The following is a 24,493-nucleotide window of genomic DNA, read 5'->3' as shown; positions in this document are numbered from 1 at the left end:
CATGCCTGGCCTTCATGGATTCATGCTTTTCTAGTTTTTCTCTAATCTTGCTGTTGAAGCCCCCTCTATAACTCCCCTACTCCTCTTCCTCTCCCTCTCTACTATGATCATCTTCTTCCTCTCCTTTCCTCCTTTAAATGTTTTTCTTCAGGATTTGGTTAAATACTTTCTTCTGTTCCCAACCTACCCTCTCTTCTCTAGCTTATCTCACATACCACACAGCTTTGATTATCACTCAGAAGCTGGTAACTCCCAAGTCTATACTCTCAATGTAGATATTGTTCTAATCTCCAGATTTGAATACGCAAAAAGCTACTATATATCTCTAATTGAATGTTCAACTGACACTTGAACAATTTCATGAACAAAGGAAAACACCAATTTTGCCCACAAAAACCTGTTCTTCTCTGGTACAGGCTAATTCAATGAGAGGCTCCAACAGCCAACCATTTGCCTAAGCAACTCTAAGAATGCTTCCTGGAGAAAGCTGCATCTAAACTATAAACAGAAATAAACTTAAAGGTGAAGAGTAGGTGGTAAGAAAAACACAGGAGGAAGAGTGGAAAAAATAAAGATGTGAAGCCAAGTAAGAGACTGGGGCTCATTCAAAGAACCTAAGTGTGCAGTTCAGTAAGTCTACATGTTCACAGAGACATGAACTCCTGGACTGAAGAGATGAAGCAAAGTGGCAAGGTGATGTTTACTAACTCTCATCTATCTTGGTCTTTGAGTCCCCTCGACCACATTTTATCTTAGAAGAAAATTTTTCTTGATTGAAACAATAAATTTAAAATAGGAATCAACGAGACAATCAGAACTGGAAAGGGACTAGTGTGATTACTCAAGTTAAGTTTGTATAATTATTTCCTTAATTACACTTAAGGAAAGCAGGCCTAAAGAAGTTAAAACTACCTACGCAAAGTTTGTTATGGGTCAGACATTTCTCTGTAAATGTCTTTGTGTCTTAAACAAAGGGACTTTTAATTTCCTTAGCTTTATTTATTTATTTATTTATTAGAGATAAGGTCTTGCTATGTTGCCCAGCTATACTCAAACTTATGGGCTAAAACTAAATCCTCCCACTTCAGCTTCTGAGTATCTGGGACTGACTGCAAATGCGCACCATCACACCCAGCTACTGTCCTTAGTTTTTACTGTACATCTTCCTCAGCCTTCCTGACATTATTCTAAACCTAAAAAGGCTAATGCTATTCTTTTTAATCATCCTCACGTCTTTCCGTCAATTAGTTTTATCCTTGGTAAAATTAAAGTGTATGAAATCTTCCATTTCTATCAATTTAACACAAAATACTTTAAAAATCTGTGCCAAAAAACAAAATACTCAGATTACTCACATTATTTAAAATCTCACTGTCATCTTTAACACATCAGTGGAGATCCTATTATTTATTTTTAAATTACAAAATTTCAAATGTTCAAAAAGCATAATTAATACAACATTCATGTGCCCACTACCCACTTACAAGAGATCCCATTATTTATTTTTAAATTATGAAATTTCAAATGTTCAAAAAGCATAATTAATACAACATTCATGTGCCCACTACCCACTTGCAAATCAAATGCTAACATTTTTACTTGTTTCACATTTGTTAAAGAAACAGAATATTAGCCGGGCTTGGTGGCTCAGCCTGTAATCCCGCGCCTTTGGGAGGCTGAGGTAAATGGATTGCCTGAATCCGCGGGTTCGAGACCCGCCTGGGCAGGCGAGACCTCATCTCTACAATAAATCAAGAAATTAGCCCGGTGTGGTAGCGTGCGCCTGTAATTCTGGCTACTTGGAAGGCTGAGGCGGAAGGATCGCTGGAGCCCAGCAGGTCGAGGCTGCGGTGGCCGGGAGCGGCCACTGCACTCCAGTCTGGGCGACAGAGTGAGACGCCAACTCAAAAAAAAAAAAAAGAAACAGTATTATAGAAACTGTTGAAGCCCCCTCTATAAACTTCCCTACTCCTATTCTCTTCCCTCTCTACTATGGTAGCTTATTTGATGGTTAGGGATTCTTATGCATATTTTATTTTTTTAAGTTGGAGTCTCACTGTCACCCAGGATGGAGTGCAGTGGCATGATCACAGATTGCTGTAGCCTTGACCTCCTAGGCTCAGGAGATACTTCCATCTCAGCCTCTTGAGTAGCTGGGACTACAGGCATGTACTTGCCTAATTTTTTGATTTTTGTTGTAGAGACATGGTCTTGTTATGTTGTCCAGGATGTTCCTGAACTACTGGGCTCAAGCAGTTGTCTCATCTCAGCCTCCCAAAGTGCTAGGATTATAGGTGTGAGCAACTGCACCTGGCCTCTTATGCTTATTTTATACTATTACTACATATATACGATCTATAAATAATATAGGGATTACTTGGCATGTCTTCAAATTCCATACTGTATGCATTATTCTGCAATTTGCTATTTTCATAGAACACCATGTCTGAAATTTACCCATTACATGTAGCTCTAGTTTAGGTGTTGGCCAATTTTTTTTGTTAAACACTAGTCAGAAAATACAGAGGTGCCAAAAAATGTATACACATTTTAAGAGATGTTATCTTTGTATTACTTTTCAGAGTTGAATTTAATTGTGATAGCAAAATGTAGTACGACGTTCACTCAACTTTGCTTCCGCCATTTTCTTTGACTATCCTGCCTGTTACATGGTGATGTTAGAAGTCATCTGATTAATGCTATCCTTTGAGCGAACGTTATACTTAAAATGTGTTTCGCTTTTTTTTGGCACCCTATGTATTTGTGGATAGTATGGTCTCTGTCACAGTCAGAGGCAATCTGCAAATGAATAATGATGGCTGTGTTTCAATCAAACTTACTGATAAAAATAGACAGTAAGCCAGATTTGCTGACCCCTGCTCTAATTCACCCACTTTCAGTGCTTTATACAACTATATTGTTGTGTAGTTACCATAATTTATCACCCGGTCTCCTGCTTATGAACACTGATGTTGTTTCCAAACGTTCACTTACAAACACATCACTTAAAACAACAATATAGTGAGTCTCATATCCTTCCTTGTGCATGTGGGTGATTCTCTAGGGGCCATATTTAGGGTCAAAAGTTTTCTTTACTAGTTATTATAAAAGTGTCCTGCAAAATGGCTTATCCAATTTATACTTCAACTAACAGTATATGAAAGTTCTCTGTTCCCCATACCCTTGCTAATATGATTGACTTTTTTAGTTTTGCCAGTTTGATAAGTTTGAAAAGGTTATCTCATCATTTTATTTCCACTAGAGATGTTTAGTATATTTTATAACAAGCTCATAAGCTATTCAGATTTTCACATCTGTAAATTACTCGCTCATATCATCTTTCCAGTTTTCTATCCAGCTGTCTTTTATCTATGGAACATTCTAAATACTAATCTTTTCTAGTTATGAAGGTGGCAAATATCCTCCCACAGTCTGTAGCTTGTCTTTTACCTCTTCATCTTTTCACTTTTACATTTTAATGTTAAATCTTAATTAAATATTAAATTGATCTTTTCCCTCATGATTTGTGCTTTCTGTGGCTCAGAAATCCTTCTCTACTCTAAATTTATGTATATCATATTTTCTTCTAAACGTTTAAAAGTTTTGCTTTTTTCATTCAAACTTTCAATTACCCTGGAATTGATTATGCATGTATTGAGGTATGGATTGAATTTAAACTTTCCCATGTGGCTAATGAGTTGTTCAAGCAACACTTATTAAAAATAATCCATTCTTTCATCATGAATTTGTAATGCAACCTCTTTTGCTTACCAAGTTTTTCTATAATTTGGGTTTTTTATTGTTTCAGAGTTTTTCATCTTTATACTGGTACAAATAGTTACCTATTCTAATTACTGCAGCTTTATAGATCTTAATATCTGCCAGGGCAAGCAAGTGTTCCCTTCTTCCTCAAATTTTTCTTAGTTATTCTTGGTTCTTTGCTTTCCCATAAAAACTGTGAGATTAATTTTTTGAGTTCCCTCAAAGAACCCACTTGATTCAGTGAATGAATTGGGGAGAAATAGCACTGGGTTTTCCTTTTCTATAAATGTAGTAGGACTCCTCCATTTTTGTGATTTTTCTTTATGAAGATTACTCCCAAGGCATTCATTTTTACTGCTATTTTGAATGCTATAATAAATTACTGGTTTGTAATAAGAACACTATTAATGTTTCTCTCATAACCTTGTTGAAACCTCATTAATTCTAATAGTTTGTTGATTCTCTTGAATTTTCTCAGTAGACGATTACATTATCTTCAGATGGAGACAGTTTGGTCTTTTCTTTCCATTACTTATAACTTACTACTTTTTTTTTTTCTTATTGAATGGTTAGGTCCCCCAGTATAATATGGGTAGAAATATGGGTAGTAGACACCCATGTCTTGTTCTCGAACTTAATGGACATATTTTTTAAAGTCTGATCCTTGCAATAGGCTTTTTTATCAATCCCTTTATCAACTCAGAGAAAATTCTCTTCTACTTCTGATTTGCTTTTGTTATGAATATACTAGATTTTACTATTCAAATTTTCTAGCTGAGAAAATCACAGTTTAAAAAAATCTTTATTGTTAACTCGGTATTATATTCATCTTTTTGATGAACTGTATCTATATTCCTAGGAATAAATTCTATTTAGTCTCTATTTTTAAAAAATAACTACTTCATTTGATTTGTGAGTTGTAAAAGCATTTTTAAAATTTCTATTTGTGAGATATATATGTATTTCTTTTGTCCTTGGGATTTTGTTTAAAAGTTATAATCTTATATAATGAACTGGTTGGTCTGCTTCTCCCTTTTTCTAATTTCTGAATATTTTGATTTATGATAAGAATTACCTATCCTTTTAAGTTTTGTTAATATGTGCCTAAAAACCTCTGGGCCTGATATCATTCAAAAGGTGTCATTTTGACTGCTATTTTAAAAATGATTATTCAACTATTTGGTTTTCTGTTTTTTTGAGTCTATTTCGATAACTACATTTTTCTATAGGTTTTACATTACATTTTTCACTAGGTTTTAAAATGTACTACAAGTTGTTCAGACTATATTCTCTTACACATCTGAAATGTGTCTGTATTCTTAATTATGTTCACTTTTATTGTTAACATTGCTGTTGATATCTTTTCAATTTTTTTCCTTGCTCAGGTCTGTCCTAGATTTCTTTTTACAACATTTTCTTTTCAAAGAAATAGCTTTGGTTTTTCTGATGTGTTCTTTAGTTTCTTTGTTATATTTCATTAATTTGTACTATTATTATTACCTACTTCTATTCTGAGGTTTATTCTGTACTATTTTTAGCTTCTTGAGTTGAATGCTCAATTTGTTACTTTCATGATTTTTTTCTATTAATGAACATGAAGTTGTAATTTTCCCTTTATATCTCATTTTATTTTTAGCCCACATTCTGACATATAATTACAATTTGATATACAATCCTTTTATAACAAAATTTGAATTTCCATTATTTCAACTCCTAAGCCATATATGTGTGCATTTATAAATGCATTTATGTTTCCACGTATTTGCCTCTTTTTAAGCCATCCTCTTTGCAATTCTACTTTTATAGTTCTAGTTTATAGTTCTTACTGTGCCAGAGAATTTGTTCTGCATAATATTTAATCTTTGAAATTTGTTGAGACTTCCTTTATGATCTAGTACATGTTCAAGTTTTGTGATGTTTCATGTATACATAAAAAGAATGCATCGCCTCTATTTGTTTTGTACAAGTTTCCATGTATACTAGATCAAGTTTATTACTTTCATTGTTAAAATCTTCCATATAACTCACTAATCTTTAGTCTGCCTGCTTCATTTGTTTTTGATGAAAGCAGTTAAAAAATATCCTACTATTGGATATGCCAAGTTCTCATAATTTTATAAGTTTTTGCTTAATGTATTTTGAGGACATATTGTTTAAGTACATATAGTTCATGATATCTTTTTGGTGGTTCATTTCTTTATTGTATAGGTTTGTGTGTGTGTGTGTGTGTGTGTGTGTGTGTCTTATTTATGCTTTTTGCCTTAAGTTCTATTTTATTTGGTATTTGTACACAAATTAGTTTTCTTCTTGTTGGTATTAGCTTGATGTGTCTCTTTCAATCTTTTAAAATAGTTTTGTTTTAGGCATATATCCCTTGTGAATTTAAATTATTACACATGCCATATGCCATTTATTAAATTTCTCTTGTGTTATTTTCTTTTCCACATAGGTTTTAAACTTCTTAGGCCTGCTTTTCTTCCTTCTTAATGCAAATCAATGGAACTGAAGAACTCAGCTTTGCACTGCAAGTAAACTAGGAGGGGATACAATTCTAAGATGCAAAACTCATTAAATGGAAACTACTGCTCCCTGGAAGACAAATATTGCACCAATGACAATCTGATGAATGGGAAGCTCAGAGTATCTGTGTAAATGTGAACCTATGTTTTACTCTTGAGCCATTAGTGAGGTAGAGTGAAAAAAAATAACTGCTTCTACCTGCCTTATCTGAGCTAGTTCAGAATGCTTTCTTTCATAAAGCAAAAATGCTTTTGTATAATCTTCAGCTTGCCTAAAACTGTAATACTTTCTTCTGTTGACTTAGGCTTACTTATTTTCCTTTTATGTGAAAACCCACATGAACTGTGCATCAGGGAGTGACAGTTACATGGCTGCAGGAGTTGCATAATTCTAAAAAAAATGAGTATCTGAAAATAACACAGTTGTACATTTCCTACTGTATATAACTATGATCAGATTGTGTGTCTTGAGATTTCTAGAAAAGTATAAAATCTCTCAAGTTTCCATTTAAAATGGAAACTGGATTTCCATTTTCAATTGTTTAAAGGTATCACTAAGTGCTTATATAATCCTGAACATGGTGCTAAAAATCTTCTTAAACAATTAAGAAATCAAGTCTAAACTTCAAATGTTTCAAATTTTCTCCTCAGATTGGGAAAAAATACAGGTTTTATAGTCATTATGCTTACAAAAGACAGCCATATTTTAAACTTTTACTTTTCATATATGGATTAGATGCTAAATTAGGGTTTAGAGGACTAAACTATATAAAATTGTTTTTTTTTTTTTTTGAAAGGAGGATTTATGATTTGAGAGGACAGAAAAGCTTCCACAGTGGGAGGGGACCTGAGGGGTTGCTGTAAAATTGTTTTCAACTTGAAATAGGTGCCTTTCATGTATCTTACTCAACTGAATTATAGAACATTTGGTTTCTGAGAGGAAAAGGAATGTAAAAACAATTGTATAAAAACAACTAAATTATACATTTAAGCAGCATTTCTATTTTCTAATGATTCTTTAAAAACTTTCATAAAATGTTAAGAAAATGAAAAATCTACTTTTAGTTTACAAGTCTCAGCTACAAGATAAAGGCGGGAATCCCGTCTACTGAAGCTGGAGCTGTCAGGTCTCAACTGTTTTCTCTAGTTAAAAAGGTAACTTAAGGCTACAGTCACAAATTTAAAAGTTTTAAGAAACTTTCTGTATGAATAGTCATGTGTCACTTAATAACAGGGACACATTCTGAGAAATGTGTCACTTAGCAATTTCTTCATCTTGTGATATTAAAGTGTAACTATGCAGACCTAGGTGGTATAGCCTACTATACATAGGCTACAAACCTGTACAGCATGTTACTGCACTGAATGATGTAGGTAACTGTAACACAACGGGTATTTGTGTACGTAAACACAGAAAAGGCACAGGAAAAATACAATATTATAATCTCATGGGATCACCATCATATCTGGGGTCTGTTGTTGACCAAAAAGTCATTATGTGGCACACGACTATACTTTTAAGGAGACTTTTTAGAAGACTATAATATACCTTTGTAAAACAAGTATCAATTTTTTTTTTTTTTTGAGTTGCCATCTCACTCTGTCACCCAGACTGGAGTGCAGTGGCCGCTCCCGGCCACCGCAGCCTCGACCTGTTGGGCTCTGGCGATCCTTCCGCCTCAGCCTTCCAAGTAGCCGGAATTACAGGCGCGCGCTACCACACCCGGCTAATTTTTATTTTATTTTATTGTAGAGATGAGGTCTCGCTGCCCAGGCGGGTCTAGAACTCGCGGGCTCAGGCAATCCACTCACCTCAACCTCCCAAAGGCGCGGGATTACAGGCTGAGCCACCGAGACCAGCTAAATATCAAAAATTTAAATTTTGTGGCTCACACGAGTAATCTTAATGCTTTGGGAGGCTGAGGTCGGAGAACTGCATGAGGGTCAAAGTTTGAGACCAGCCTGGGCAAGATAGCAAGATCTCAAGCTCCATAAACACATAAAAAAATTTAAATTTTAATCTCATTTTCCTTAATACTCCCAATCAATGTAAAACATAAACTCTTTAATGTTTTACATTAGTACAATTTATAAATTTTGGGTTTAAAAGATGGCTTAAGGCCTTTTCTTCGATTTAACCACAAAACAGAAAATGATACAAATATGCAGTTTTAGTAAATATGAGACTTATTTTCTGCCTTTAAAAGGCTAAAGTAAATGAACCTTCTTAATATATGTTATTATGTTATTACCTACATTAATATTTAGAATTAATTAAACATAAACATGGGTGAACAGCTAAATCAAGTTGTGATTAAATAGCCAGTGTCTATATATTGGTTTAAATATACTTGATAGAACTGGGTTGTTTTTTGTTTTGTTTTGTTTTGATTTGGAGTCTCACTCTGTCACCCAGGCTGGAGTGCAGTGGCACACTCACGGCTACTGCAGCCTTTACCTGCTGGGCTCAGGCGATCCTTCTGCCTCAGTCTTCCAAGTAGCTGGGACTACAGGTATGCACCACCATGCCTAGACAATTTTTTGATTTATTGTAGAGACAAGGTCTCGCCAAGTTGCTCAGGCTGGTCTCGGACCTCTGGTCTCAGGCAGTCCTCTTGCCTCAGTCTCCCAAAGTGCTGGGATCACAGGTGGGAGTCACCATGCCCGGCTGATAGAATTGTTTTAAAAACCAGTTTTAAAGCTTTATATTATTAAACATGCTTGATCTATTAAAACATGCATATCAAAATGTATTGAAAATGTATAAACAATTGTATATCATACAGGAGGGAGACTGATTAACTCAGAGAAACAAAATTCGTTTTTGTCTCTGGGTATGTAGTTGTTCTTAAATGTAATAAAATGTTTTTGCCCTTTATATGTTTTGCCCAGAAGTTAGTAATTATTGTCTTCATTAGAGTACAGTTTCTTTGCCTTTTTTCCAAGTTGTGATCTGATTCTGTCACCCAGCTGGAGAGCGGTGGCATAATCATGGCTCACCACAGCCTTAACCTCCTGGGTTCTTGCAATCCTTCCATCTCAGCCTCCCAAGTAGCTGGGATTACAGGCGCACACTACCATGCCTGGCTAATTTTTTATTTTTTGTAGCAATGAGGTCCTGTTGTGTTGCCTAGGCTAGTCTTCAACTCCTTGGCTCAAGCAATTCTCTTGCCTCAGCCTCCCTAAGTGTTGGGATTACAAGCGTGAGCCACCATGCCCAATCAACATTTTCTTTTCAAAGGATTGTTAACATTTATAAATATTTCATTATGCTCTTGTGAAATGACTGTACTGTTATAAACATGATGAGAGTTCACATCTAGAGAACCTACAATTTTCTTAAACGTTTAATTAATTAAAAAGATGTGGGATACAAGTCAGGGTTAGTTACAAATGGTCATTGTACATGTAAAGTTTGGTCCCCACTTTACCTGGTTTGAGATCAGGTATCCTTATTGATGAAGTGTACACCCTCCCCTCCCCTGGCAGTTTCCCACTACTGCTAATCCCTTTCTTATGGTATTATGATCATAGTTCAGGGTTTGCTTATGAGTGAGAGAACCTATAATTTTTAAGAGTCCTTTTGCTGTAGGTTTTTTTTTCTTTCTTAGAGACAGGGTCTGGCTCTGTTACCTAGGCTGGAGTACACTAGCGTGAACATAGCTCACTGCAACCTCAAACTCCTGGGCTCAAGCAATCCTCTCACCTCAGCGTTCCCCATTAGCTGGGACTACAGACATGTGCCACTATGCCCAGCTAATTTTTTTTTTTTTTGAGTTGGAGTCTCACTCTATCACCCAGACTGGAGTACAATGGTTTGCTCACGGCCACTGCAGTCTTGACCTGCTGGGATCAGGCGATCTTTCTGCCTCAGCCTTCCCAGTAGCCGGGAACTACAGGCATGTGCCACCACATCCAGCTAATTTTTCTTGATTTATCATAGAGCTGAGGTCTTGCCAAGTTGCCCAGGCTGCTCTCAAACCTGTGGGCTCAGGCAGTCCTCTCACCACTGTCTCCCAAAGTGCTGGGATTATAGGTGTGCGCCACCGCACCCAGCCCCCAGCTAATTTTTAAAAACGTTTTTGTAGAGACAAGGTCTCGCTATGTAGCCCAGGCTGATCTCAAACTCCTGGCCTCAAGTGATCCTCCTGCTTTTGCCTCCCAAAGTATGTAGCTATTGTTAATTGCTGTTACGTTGGCTGATATCAAGGTTGGGTCATTTCTTATTCCACCTTTGCTCTTATCTTTATCTTACAGATAACCAGTCCTCTGCCAAGCCTTTAAGACTTTGTCCTCCACAATTAGGCTCCGAATTCACAGCCTACATTGGCATGGCATTTTTTGCACCTTGTCTTTAGTATTTCCTAGATGACTGTTACTTGGCATTAGTGAATTTACTCTCTTATCTTGATTGTATAACAACCATGGCTTGACTCATATACAGAGGTGATTTTACAAATAAGTGAGATGGGCAAGTATGCTCTAAATTTTCCAATATGCTCAATTATATTTAAAGAGCTGCTCTACTTGTCAGGCCCACAGAGTACAAAACTGTCACAACGAAGAGGGAAGCTCATGCCTTCTGCCCTTAGGATCAATTCAGGTTTTTGTTTATGTACAAAAAGGTCAATTATATGAAAAGGTTTTAGTAGTAGTAGTTACCTTTTCAGGATGGGTGAAAGTATACCCATATGCTAGGGCTGACACAACTGTCAACAAAAGACTTCTAAAAGGCTTCAAATTGCAAAGCTTTTAAAGCCTCAAGATTCACCAATGCCTTCACTGCTCACAGAACTTGGATTCAGAAGATAGATAATCAAACATCATAATGAAATTCTGAAAAAGAAACTAACCCCAGAATTTGTGCAACATTCATCTAAAATGGCTGGACAGGCTGGGTGTCATGACTCATGCCTGTAATCCTAGCACTTTGAGAAGCTGAGGCAGGAGAATCACTTGAGCCCAGGAGTTCAAGACCAACCTGGGCAATGTAGCGAGACCTCATCTCTGCAAAAATTCAAAATATTTGTCAGGCACGATAGCGCACACCTGTAGTCCCAGCTACTTGGGAGTCTGAGGCAGGAGGATCTCTTGATTGAACCCAGGAATTTGAGGCTGCGGTAAGGTGTGGTCATGCCACTGCACTGTAGCCTGGGCAACAGTGTGAGACCCCGACTCAAAAAAAAAATTAAAAACAAAGTAGCTGGATATACATAGCTCACTTAACAATGAGGTCTATAATAAGCAGAAGACTTGGTCTGTCTCCTCATGAAATTTTTTTTGAGTTGGAGTCTCACTCTATCGCCCAGACTGGAGTGCAGTGGCCGCTCCCGGCCACCGCAGCCTCAACCTGCTAGGCTCTGGCGCTCCTTCCGCCTCAGCCTTCCGAGTAGCACAGGCATGAGCTACCACGCCCAGCTGATTTTTCGATTTATTGTAGAGATGAGGTCTCGCTGCCCAGGCGGGTCTCGAACCCGTGGGCTCATGCAATCCACTCACCTCAGCCTCCCAAAGGCGTGGGATTAAAGGCTGAGCCACCGAGCCCAGCTTCCTCATGAAATATTAATGGTTAACCAACAGCTTTCTGTTACTTCCTCAGTGGCTACCTAAATAAAGCCCAACATTGATGTGATAAATAACAGTGTTAGATTTATTTCAAAGAACAAACCATGTCAGTCAATCATTCTAATCATAGCTGTGAGAAGCTCTACTAGTTGAATCAGATCAACGGTATCAAGATGTAAAACCAGATGACAGATTTACATCAAGATTCATCATTGGAAAACATCACTCCGATCTTACTGATAAATGCTTAGTGCTAACATGGCTTTTAACGTGTAAGGCCTTCCATATTGGATCTATAAGGAAATGTTAGCCTTACCCATTTAACATATTTTTGTTATCAATGTCTTATAATCTAGTTTCTACTTAACTTTCAGAGAATGGTGATACCCTGCGGGAAGTTCATGGTAAAATCCTGGAACTACCTGAAGGGCTGAGCTATATTTTTGGCCTGCTGACAAAGAAAACTCAAGCCATCTTCCAGTTGTCCAAAAACCTCTCATACTGAAAACAAGGGATGAGATTCATCTGTTCCTAACCAGGCAGCAGTGTCTCTGAAAGGAACAGACTTATCTTTGCCTTTGCTGCATAAAGATTCAGCCTTAGCTACCTCTCAAATGCACACAGAAAGTATACAAAATTTAGGGCAGAACAACTGTATTGATAGTTTCTTATTGCCATGAACTTTTTAAAAAATTGACCACACGTTCTAATTTGAGGCCTTGTCACACAATGCCATTTGTAGAGAACTGCAAATTCTTTTTTTTTCCACGAACAGGAATTGCCTAATAACCACACTAGGGTCAACGGTGTGTGACTTTGGGTAACCACTCTTGTAACTGCTAGCTACTGAGTATTCCACCTGATCTTTTTCTTTCAGTCATTGAGTCTTAAATAGAAAGTGAGCAGGATTTATTACCACTACAACTAGGTAACTCAGAATCCTATACCTAGTTACTGTTACTATACTCTTGTCTATGAATACTCAAGAAAATAAAAATACATTCCTTTACCCATATACTCATGGTACTTAAGTGTTTTTAAATGTATTCTGCTTTTACATGCGACATAGTATTGAGGAAGGAATCACTATAATACCAGTGCCTTTTATTTGGTATGATAAGTTGGGACAATTAGAGGTGAAATCCTCCCTTAAAATTTCTGAGAAACCTTAAAGAACAGATCCTTCTCTACTCCATTAAAAAAGTAAAATAAAAAAACGCCAATGTCTCAACTCTACATTTAGCAACTGATATCCCTGGACTATTTTTGCTATCTCACGAAAGAACCTCATTGTTGGGAATTAGTACTTACAATCATACCCCAGGCAGCACAAAAAAGTGGCCCTTGAAAATTACAATGCCACTTTGTTTCTAGGGGAAACTTCTATCTTTAAGAAAGAAGATATACAAAGACACCTATTTGTAGAATCCATACCTACCTATGGTTGCTAATGATTGGCCTGTCTCTGACTATAAAAGTGATATCATACTTGCCATGTATTATCTCCGGACTCTCCTTAATGCTTCTGGGTAATAATATTCTTATGGCCCTAGATGGTCATAGGCTCTTTACAGTGATGAAAGATCCAACCTTGTAATGACAAGACCATTTCTCTAAATCTGCTTATCAATGAAATAGGCTCTAAAATTAAGATTCAAATAATCATAGCTTTAGATTTCATTTCAGCTAGCTCTTGCTGGCAAGGGATAAAAATATCAGAGCTTTTCCATAGTTTATCAAAGTTCCATCAGAAGAAAGTTGAAAGTAACATCAGACCAAAGTGTGGCATATACTTAGGTGGGATGGCCTTTGTGGGAATCCTGAGATTAAAATACCATGTAAGGTATTTTAAGATAAAAAGATGCTGGAAGGCTTCTTTCAGTGGCACAGTAAAGCTTAAAAATGTTGCATATTCTTCATACTATAGTAATAAATGACAAAAATTTCAACTGGAAATACACCAGAAAAACATGAAAAATATATAAGAAGGGCTCTAAATTTAAGATAAAATTGTTGCTTAAGTAGCAGAAGGGAAATGAGATGTAAAACACTACATGCATTCTCTTTGATAATATTCTCTGTGCCTTTTCTCTTCTTCATATGGTAAGTTTTAAGCTTCTCAAAGCTGCTTTTACCTTACTCATGGTATTAACTACTGAAATCCAGTGCTTAACCCTGAAAGCTCATGCTTTCCTAACTCTGACAAAAGCAAGTTCACAAAGAGTCAGTCCTTCAGTAAATGAAGGATACAAAAAAGCATCAATCTCACTTTCCAATGTGGAGATTTCTCTGAAAGTGTTTAATCCTGCTCTTTTCCATTATTAAAAGGTGCCTAGAAATGTTATCTGTACCAAAACTAGCTGTCATGTCCTGAGAAATGTAACCTGCAAACTCTTAGAAGTACACAACTCTTATTGGTTGTTTTATTTTGTAACTTTTTTGCCCTGTTAATATTAATTAAATTGACACCTCAGCTCTCTAAAAGGTGTCTGGTCTTTGGGAAAGTTCTTTGTTAAGCAAGGAGAAGAGCTTTGGGATTTTCTTCCCCTTTTCTACAGAGGGTAAAATAAGTTTTGAATTATTTATTCAACCAAAGAGTGAGTTTGTTTCATTTAAACTAACAAATATAACTGGAGTTTTAAAAAAATGTATTCTGATAATGTCTTACTAGATATATTAAATCAGTTTATAATGTTATTACTGATATATGTGGACATTTCTAATCTCCTTTCTGCTCCTTTTTCCTTCCCTTCCTGCTGTCAGTTAAATTTATAAAGTAGTCTAGGTCCCTTCTTTCCTTCCCTTTGATCTCTTTGTTGTTTGAGAACAACAGATTGGTTTTCTTTTGGTGGTTACCCTTTTAATATACATAAAAAGCTTAGTTATTCAGTATTCCTTTCCAACTCCTGAAGATTACAAGACTATAGTAAGTTTAAATTACTCATTAAACATCTCTGCTTTCCACTCTCATATTGTTATCATCTAGTTAAGCTCCACATTAATAAAATTTTTAAATAAAAAATTTAATTGCTTATTATGACTTGTTTTAATAGTAGAAAATTTACTGCTATTATTTTTCAATTTTTGCGCTCACCATTGCTTTCTGTATCCCATTCCTTTCTTATGGGCTCAATTCCTTCCTGTTGAAGAACGTTCTTTAGTAGTTTTTTTTCAAAATGAGGGTCTTTGAGTGATAAATTATTGTGGTCTTTGAATAAAAATGTCTTTCTTTCATCCACAGTCTTGAGTACATTTAGCTGGGTATGAAATTCTAGACTGAAAGTTAATTTTTTCTCAGCACTTTAATATTTCTCCACTGTCTTCTAGTATTGATGGCTGATATCTGCTAGAAATCTGCTAACAAAGAGTTGTTCCTTCCCAATATATTTGTTTTTTTTTTTTTATCCTTTAGTGGTTTTTAAGGTTTTCTCTGTATCCCCACAGTTAAAAAGCATGATACACTGAAGTGTGGATTTATCTTTCTTTATCCTGCTTGGTAGTTGTAGCACACTTTTAAGCTGAGAACTTGACACTTCCTTCAATTCTCTGCAATACAGTTTCTCTACCATTCTTTCCATTTTGCTATTTGGAAATCCTATTAGACAGATGTTGGAAATTCTCAATCTATTCTCCAGAGCTTTTGATTGCTCTTTCACTTAAAAATAATCTCTTTGTGCTGCATTCTGGGTGAAGTTCTCATCATTATCTTCAATTCACTAGTTCTCTTCATCTATGTCGAATCTATAGTTTAAATCTGTGTGCTGTGCTTGGTTTCGATGATGATATTTTTCATTTCCAGGACTCCCAATTAGTTGTCTTATCAACTGTCCTATTTCACTTCTACTTCTGTTTCAATGATTTCTTGCTGTTTTTCTTTTTTTTTTTAATTGTAGAGATGAGGTCTCGCTGTCCAGGCGGGTCGCGAACCCACAGGCTCAGGCAATCCACTCACCTCAGCCTCCCAAAGGCACAGGATTATAGGCTGAGCCACCAAGCCCGGCTTCTTGCTCTTTTTCAATGGATGCTATCTTATCGATCATCTTTTTGAGTCTCCAAAACATATATAAGTCTTGGTCAGGCTATATATTTCATCTGCAATAAATATATGTATATCCCAAAAGTTGATTTTGCTGGTGATCCTTAACATTAGATTTCTTTGTGAATTGTAACTTATCAGGGAAATCGGACCCTTTTCTTTTGGGATGTTTGTTTACTTCCCCTCCTCTCCCCCTCTGTGTATACCTTTCCCCATCTAGCAGTTATGCATTTGCTTCTACCACGGCCCCTGCACCCAAGTTTGAAAAAAGTCTTATGACTTTTTACAGCAGCTGTTTCTTGAGTATTCTGAGAGTATCACATATTCGGTCACTGAGCAAGCAAATGGACACAAAGCCTTGTTATCCCTAGGCCCAAAGACCTATAAAACCATAGCCCTTGGCAGAAGATTGGCAATATCTTTTCTTAGTATTTTTGCAAAGGTGAGTAAAGTTTCACCTCAGTTCCTGGCTTCAAGCTGTGAATCTGACTCTGGCACCTGGTCTCACTTGGAGTACATTTGGTCTCTGTTCTTGTAGCCAAGTTCCTGTGTGCCATACCACCTGCTTTGGATCGAGTCCAGCAAGCCAAGATTTCAGTTTTGATCACTACTTGGCATTTCTGGTCCATGAAATTATTAATTTTGTTTCTGGAAGCTCAGCTTTGTCTTTTTTGCTCTCTTGTTTTATATTTTACCTGTCACTGCTATGTGTTTGGAGCAAAGGGAGTGAGTCGAAACATATACTCAAGTGCCATCTTGACTAGAAAATTTACAGAAACCTGTAGCTTTATATTTGAACAAAATGTACTTATTAAGATGAAAAAATAAGATTATGAACTTTTAAACTCTTTATTTGTACCTAAATGATAAGCTAACTACAAAATATTTTCATACATGCAAATTAAATCCTAACTTGAGGTCTAAAATATATACACTTGAAAGTAACAAAACTGCATTTAGTCTTAAATAAGTCCACAAAATAGTTAATGAAGAACATCTTTCTTTACCTCAAATAAAATTAGTCTACTTATGAAAGAAAGAAATGAGACTCTCAAACTAAAAATTATAAACTTTAACCAAAAGTAAGAAACCTTTCTATTCAACTTAATGTAAAAAGGCTATCAGTTAATAGAAATAAAACAAGACTATTTCTTATTATGCTTAGTGAAAAAGAAAGAATTATACCTTTTCACTTGTTAAAAATTTTGCAAAATATACATGCTCTCCTCCTGTTTTCAATTCTTCCATCTTTTTCCTTGAGGCCTGAGTATCATCTAACTTATAACTCTTAAAAACAGCTAAAACTTCTTCAGAATACTGCAAAACAAAAATATTAGTTAATTTGACACTGTAGCTTAAAAATGAGTTTAGTGCTTTTCTGTATCAAAATACCTAGAATTTACTCCAAGCCAACCATACATGTATATTGTAAGGAACATTGAATAAAAAAATTATGATAGCAAAAAAGGGTAAAAACGATTTTGTATGCAATTTCATGGTATTGTAAAAGTAGGAACAGACTCTCTACTCCTGGAGAAGTACAATTTCTTGTGAAGTCTGTGTAGGGGTAAACAGAGACAGGAATAATTTGAGAGTATACAGAAATTTACCAGTGAAATCAATTACCTAACAAGCTGTGGAAACTCTCAAGCATTTTTTGTGGTAAAGACTGTGATTAAATAAAACAATGTCAAATTCTGTCCTGTAGGAAGACAATTTCAGATGATTTCTCACTAACCACTTAATCAAATTTGGATTGGTGCTCTCCCCTGACAAGAAACTACATATAAAATAATAACTATTAAGGCCGGGCTCGGTGGTTCAGCCTGTAATCCCAGCACTTTGGGAGCCCGCAGGTTCAAGACCAGCCCAGGCAACTTGGCGAGACCTCATCTCTACAATAAATCAAAAATTAGCTGGGCACGGTAGCGTGCCTGTAGTTCTGGCTACTTGGAAGGTTGAGGCAGAAGGATCGCTGGGGCCTAACAGGTCGATGCTGGGGTGGCCGTGAATGTGCCACTGCACTCCAGCTTGGGCGGTAGAGTGAGACTCCAACTCAAAAATAATAATAACTATTAAAAATAACACACCGGCCGGGTTCAGTGGCTCAGCCTGTAATCCCAGCACTTTGGGAGACCCAGGCGACTGCCTGAGCCCATGGGTTCAAGACTAGTCCAGGCAAATTGGTGAGACCTTGTCTCTACAATAAAAAATTACCTGGGTGTGATAGCCTGCGCCTGTAGTTCAGGCTACTTGGAAGGCTGAGGTGAAAGGATCACCGGAGCCCAGTAGGTCAGCGCTGGGGTGGCTGTGAGCATGCCACTGCACTCCAGGCTGGGCAACGGAATGATACTCCAACTCAAAAAAAAAAATGTAACACACTACACCGTGCTACTTTAAGAACTACCTATTTAGCTTGGATTCTGAAATGGATCTTTTTGCTGTACAAAAAAGGACAAGTGATCTTCAGGTAGTCAAAAAAAAAACAAAGATGGAGAATTCTACAAAAGGGGTTGGCAAACTTTTTCTATAAAGGACCCGAGAGTAGGTCTTTTAGGCTTTGTGTAATGTATAGTCTCAGTTGCAACCACTCGACTATGCCATTATAGCACAAAAACAGCTACAGATGAATGAATGGTCATGGCTGTATTCCAATCAACATTTACTTGCAATGGAGTAGGTTGGATTTGGCACAAGGCCATGGTTTGAAAACCCCTGTTTTAACAAGATAGCTGAGATAATTTTGTGGAAAGTAAAGACAGAATGTATTCTGCAAAAAATCATCAATTTATGTTGAAAATACTAACAATATTTTAAAAAGCTCGAGGCTATGATTACTCACTTTTAAATTTCTGATACATATAGGCTACTTCACAAAATGAGTGGTTTAAATATTAATCTATAATTTAGCTTCTGTATACTTAGCTTCTGAAATAGGTATAAAAATGCAAGAGACAGAATTATTACAGTGAATAGAATGTTGGACAAGAGTAAGCTTTAGTGCTGCCATTAACTGCAAAACACTGGGATCAGCAACTCACCTTGAGAAAAGTTTTCCATGAAATCTTCTCATAGCATTGCACAGGGTTCCTGAAGTAATCCTGAAGTGACCAGAATTTTCTATAGAGGTTGTAGTCAATTGGAATGGAGCTAGTAAAATAAATGGTATATTAAATTAATCATTTAAACTCCTTGACAAATATCTAAATGTTCCTAACTTTTCTTGGGTCGTAAACCCTTTTAGAAGCTGAGGAAAGCTATAGCTTCTTTCCTCAGAAAAGCACACATTTAAAATACCTACATTTTTGCATACAATTTTAGAGAACTTGTAGACTCCAATAGACATTCTTTGCCTGTACTGGTGGAGCTAATGAATTTTGGCCAGACATATGGTCATTCAGAATTCAAGATTAGTTCTTCCAACTTCTCTTGCTGCTAGGTATGGCCATGTGATTAAATTCTGGTCAGTCAGATGCAATGGAAGTCATGTGTGCAACTTTTGGACCATATTTTATCATTGCCTTTGCCCCTTCCTGCCTTCCTGCCAGAATGCAGATGTGAGGATGGGGCGTTTTATACTATAGGAACCTGGGTCCCTAGAATATCTTACAGAGTAGTACTGTCCTACCAGCCCTGGTCTGTTTCCATAATTTGACATGAGAAAAAGATCAACTTCTATGTTGTCTGAACCAATGTTAATCTGAATCTATGTTAAAAGCAACAGGCATATTCTAAGTATGAAACAAAAATTTAAGTTAAATATCAAGTTAGTATTACAAAAATAAGCCTTTTCTCTAGTGACTTTATTATGGTTTTACTAATTCAATTCCTGATCTGATGTTATAAATCTACAGTGTCAATATATTATTTTTAACTTTACAAGCAATCATTACACAGGTGTAGCATACCAAATTCAAAAAATCAGAAATAACTTCTGATCTCTAGCATTTCAGATAAGGAATAATCAACCTGAACTATATAATATGTTTTAATTTTTAATGTTAAGACAAAAATTTCAGACTTTTTTTGGCCCAAGAGATTGTTTTAGTAAAATCCTCTATATCATTCACAACAGCCCATGAAATGCTTTAGTATTACCTATATATTAAAAATGTTTGTGGTATCAACTATTTCATACTCTCAAATATCTGCAAAACTTTTCAGATTGTCTCTACGAAATAAATTTGTCTGTAAACACAGCTGTATATTACCTCACCCCATCCTTTCAAAATAAAATTTAGTAAGCTGAAACAAAAAAAATTAAAAACCTCCAAAAAACAAAAAACCCCTCAAAATAGTAGATAAACCTTAGTAAGTTGAACCTACAGATTACAGTTAACATTTTCTCTAAGCTTCATCCCCATACATATATTCCAAGATCATAATTTTATATGGGAAACTGGAAGTGGGTTCAGTAATCTACAACAGTACCATGATGTTAAGTGCAACCTCTGTGGAAAGCAGTGTGGCGATTCCTAAAAGCTCTAAATACCAACCTTCCATAAGACCCCGCAATCCCCCTACTGGGAATATATCCTGAAGAACACAAATCACTCTATAAAAACGATACCTGCACACGCATGTTTATTGCAGCGTTGTTCACAATAGCAAGAACCTGGAAACAGCCATACTGCCCGTCAAAAGAGGACTGGATTAAAAAAATATGGTACATATACACGATGGAATACTACACAGCCATAAAAAAGAACAAAATCATGAATTTCGCAGCAACCTGGATGGAACTAGAGTCTATAATACTGAGTGACCTCTCACAGAAACAAAGATCCAAGTATCACATGTTCTCACTCATATAATGGACCTTAAACATCCAATGCAATACTATACGAAAATGACTGACAGTATTGGGAAACTACGGTGGGGGGAGGGAGATGGGATTAACAGTAACAAATATCTATCTGGGAACGGGGAAACATCCCATATTAATAGGGTGCCTGAATGAAACACAATTGTATACCTAACCCTTAACTGTACCCCAAAACTTCATAATAAAAAAAAATAATAATTTAAATAAAAAAAAAAAAGAAAGAAAGTTGTTAAAAAAAAAAAAAGAAAGAAAAAGAGTCCTGCCTTCTATATTCTGGCCAAAAATAGGAAGTAAATTAATCCCCCATTCTTCATTTTAGGAATGCATACACTTAAAATTACTTTTTCTGATAATTGGGGAGCATCAGGGGAAATATTACAATGCTTTTTAAAGGATTATAGTAAAATTAAATGAGTTTAATTTTTACCACATGTATACTTGGGTATATATATATTTTTAGTTGGAATCTCACTCTGCTACCCAGACTGGAATGCAGTCACATGCTCACTGCTCATCACAGCCTCAAATTCTTAGGCTCAGGTGATCCTTCCACTGCAGCCCCCCAAATAGAAGGGACTACAGGCACGCCATCATGCCCGGCTAATCTTTTTATTTTTTTTAATTTTTATTTTTTGTGGAGACAGGTCTCGATAAGTTGACTAGGCTGCTCTCAAACTGCTGGACTCAAGCAGTCTTCCCACCTCAGCCTGCCAAAGTGCTGGGATTACAGGTGTGAGCCACTGTGCCTAGCTCCACATACTTTTTACAAGTTTTTCGGGGGGGGGGTGGTTAATGTTTGAAAGATTGAAAATACCTTAGTTTCTTTGTATATAAAGTAAAGAGGCTAGAGCAGAAAAGTATAAAATAATTTATCAGCTTAAAATTCAGTTTCCTACAAAAAAGTTTGAAAAGGTAAGTGATCTCAGAACAAAGGAAAAGTAATTTAGTAAAACATATGGGAACATTTGATGAAATTATGTTTAGGTATTCACCCAGATTACAATGGCTTTGAGTTGTTATGTTGCCTAAGATGGTATAGAACTCATGGTCTCAAGTGATTCTCCTGCCTTGGCTTCCTAAAGTGCTGGGATTATAGGTGTGAGACATCCTGCACAGCCTGACAACTTTTTAATTGACAAAAATCTAGTTTCTGCCAAAAGTTTTATCAAGAACCCCCTGTACCTGAAAGAATCTAATGCAAATGTTAACTTTTACTGGTCCTAAACCCTTCTCCAGTAACTCTGAAAACAGAAAAACAATTTTCTGAACAACTTCTCTCTAAAATTAAAGCGGCGTAGGATTATGATTAAGATGTCTGATGAGCAGCAGCTAGTGTGTGACCCTCCCATAGACTAAACCAAAATAGAGTTTCCTCAGCACCGAGAGAGGAATGATATCAGCAGTATGCTCCATGGCTCATCAAAGAAGTGATAACCACAAAGCATAAAGAAAAAAAAAACGATCAACCTAGACTGGATCTAGCTAGACTTGCCTGGATCACAAGGCCTCCAGGACGAAGTGGGGGAAAGTAAGTGAGAGAAATTCAGGAATTCTGTGTTTCTGACATGAACTCAGAGGGCCCTCTAAGCCTTGTGGGACTCCAGTTCCTCATGGAAAACAGCCTCACCCACACAGCCCACGGGAAACTGCTTCACTCACAGCCATGATCTGCCAAAAATCATGTGGAGTGGTACAGGGAAACAAAGCCCTGAGCATCTCCCGCTGCCATTTTCTAGGAATTCAACTCAACCCTTGCTGGTAAGTGATTTTTAGCCAGTCAGGTAGGGAAGAGGCTTCAAGGACAAACCTCTCTGTGGCAGACAGTTCTTGCCTGGGGTGGGCTGCTGTAAGAACACCTGAGGCTGTCTCCACATTGAGGCTACGGCTGGGGAGCCAGGTAGGACTTGCCATAGCAACCTTTCACTCCCTAGATAAACTCTTTCCGCAGCCTCTGCACAACAGCATTACCCCATTGGCCAGGGACTCCCTCCCAATCCCCACTGGAATAGCCAAGAGTGTACAGGTGGAGAACTTGAGCACTCCCCCCAACCCCATCCACCACTTAGGTTAGCTGGTCACTTCCTCGGAGCAACACAGGGCAAGCAGAAAGCCTACAGACAACATTGCAGCTGGCTTCCTTTTATAAGTAACACCTCCCAGAAGGAGGTCAACAGCACACCCCACTGCATCTGACACAATCCCTCAGTTTTGGAGAAGGTATGATCCCAGACCCTAACTAATAACACTATTCAAGCCACCCCAACCACTCAGGATGCCTCTGAGCCCATGTAGGTTCCCAGCACAGGACTGTCACAGCTAGCACTTAAGAAACTCACCACACAAAGTCTATATATAAAACCAAGAAACCCTACTGTACTTACATCAGTCTCCTGTCAACCTAAAATAATAAGAAGAAATAGTCTACCCTAATGAGAAGGAACTAGAAAAATAATTCAGACAATATGAAAAACAGAGTTCTTCAACAGCCCAAAAGACCACACTAACTCTTCGACAATGGATCCTAACCACCAAAGTGCAGTCTTTGAAATTCCAGACACAGAATTCAAAAGACTGATTATAAAATTACTCAATGATATAAGGAGAAAGTTGAATACCACATAAAGAAGTTTAAAAAACTATTCAGGACATTAGTGAAACATTCTCTTAAGAGATAGGCACCTTAAAAACAAAATAAAACAACACAATGACATCAAGGTGAAATTCCAAAAAAGGAATCATTTAGGGAAGTACAAAATGCAGTGAAAGTTTTATTTTTTATTTTATTTTATTGAAAGTTTTAACAGTACGGGGAGACACCCCTTATCAACAAGGGTGCCTGAACGAAACATATTTGTATACCTAACCCTTAACTGTACCCCACAATATCAAAATAAAAAGTATTGATTAATAAAAAAGAGAAAGTTTTAATAGTAGACGAAAACAAGTAGAAGGAGCTCAGAACTTGAAGACAAGGCAATCAGAAAACAACAAGGAAAAAAGAATCAAGAGAACAGAACACAGTTTTCAAAAAATGTGGAATTATTATAAAACATCCAAATCTAAGAATTACCAGTGTTTCTTAGGAAAACGAGAAAACAAAAGGTTTGGAAAATCTACCTGAGGTAATAATGAAGGAAAACCTCCCCAACCTTGCCAGAGATTAAAACATCCAGATGCAAGTCAGCCAAGGATTTTTTATTCCACAAAACTCAGTTTCATAAATGAAGGAGAAATAAAGTCTTTCTCAGACAAGCAAATGCTGAGGGAATTTGTCATCACTAGACAGGCTCTACAAGAAATACTCAAAGGAGTTCTAAATACTGAAACAAAAAATCAAAACGGTAAAAAAATATTGGAAAACATAAAGCTCACAGGGCTTATAGAACACCAACATAACAGAAAAATAGATAAGTAAAGCAACCAGATAAAACCAAAATGATAAATGAAATAGTACCTTATGTATCATTATTAACCCCAATGTAAATGGCCTCAATGCCCCACTAAAGAGATACAGAATGGCAGAATGGATTAAAAAAAAAACACAATTCAAAAATCTGCTGGCTTCAGGAGACCCACTTAAGACACTGATTCCTACAGACTCAAGGTAAAGGGGTGGGGGAAAATATTCCATGCAAATGGAAACTAAAAATGAGTAGGATATGTTTTTACCTGATATCTCACATCAGATAAAACCACCTGGGCAACTTGGTGAGACCTCATCTCTACAATAAATCAAAAAATTAGCTGGGCGTGGTAGCGAGCGCCTGTAGTTCCAGCTACTTGGAA

At 36.7% G+C, this 24,493-nt stretch overlaps 1 protein-coding gene across 2 annotated transcripts in view; it reads right to left on the bottom strand.

Moving 5' to 3' along the window:
- The window catches only part of THOC1 (THO complex 1), a 68,611-nt gene that overhangs the window by 15,798 nt on the left and 28,320 nt on the right, over positions 1 to 24,493 (bottom strand). For both annotated transcript variants that reach the window (XM_021718666.1, XM_008070234.2), the window contains exons 10-11: positions 18,924 to 19,032; positions 17,068 to 17,199 (exon numbers count right to left, since the gene is read on the bottom strand). In XM_021718666.1, the coding sequence (XP_021574341.1) occupies positions 17,068 to 17,199; positions 18,924 to 19,032 (241 nt within the window). The remainder of the gene's footprint in view (positions 1 to 17,067; positions 17,200 to 18,923; positions 19,033 to 24,493) is intronic.

The sequence above is a fragment of the Carlito syrichta genome, unplaced genomic scaffold (assembly GCF_000164805.1).
Source record: "Carlito syrichta isolate Samal-C Ts95f unplaced genomic scaffold, Tarsius_syrichta-2.0.1 Scaffold313204, whole genome shotgun sequence".
In the NCBI taxonomy this organism is placed as follows: Eukaryota; Metazoa; Chordata; class Mammalia; order Primates; family Tarsiidae; genus Carlito; species Carlito syrichta.
Note: the sequence above shows the minus strand (reverse complement) of the source record. Positions and strands in the feature narration are given on the sequence as shown.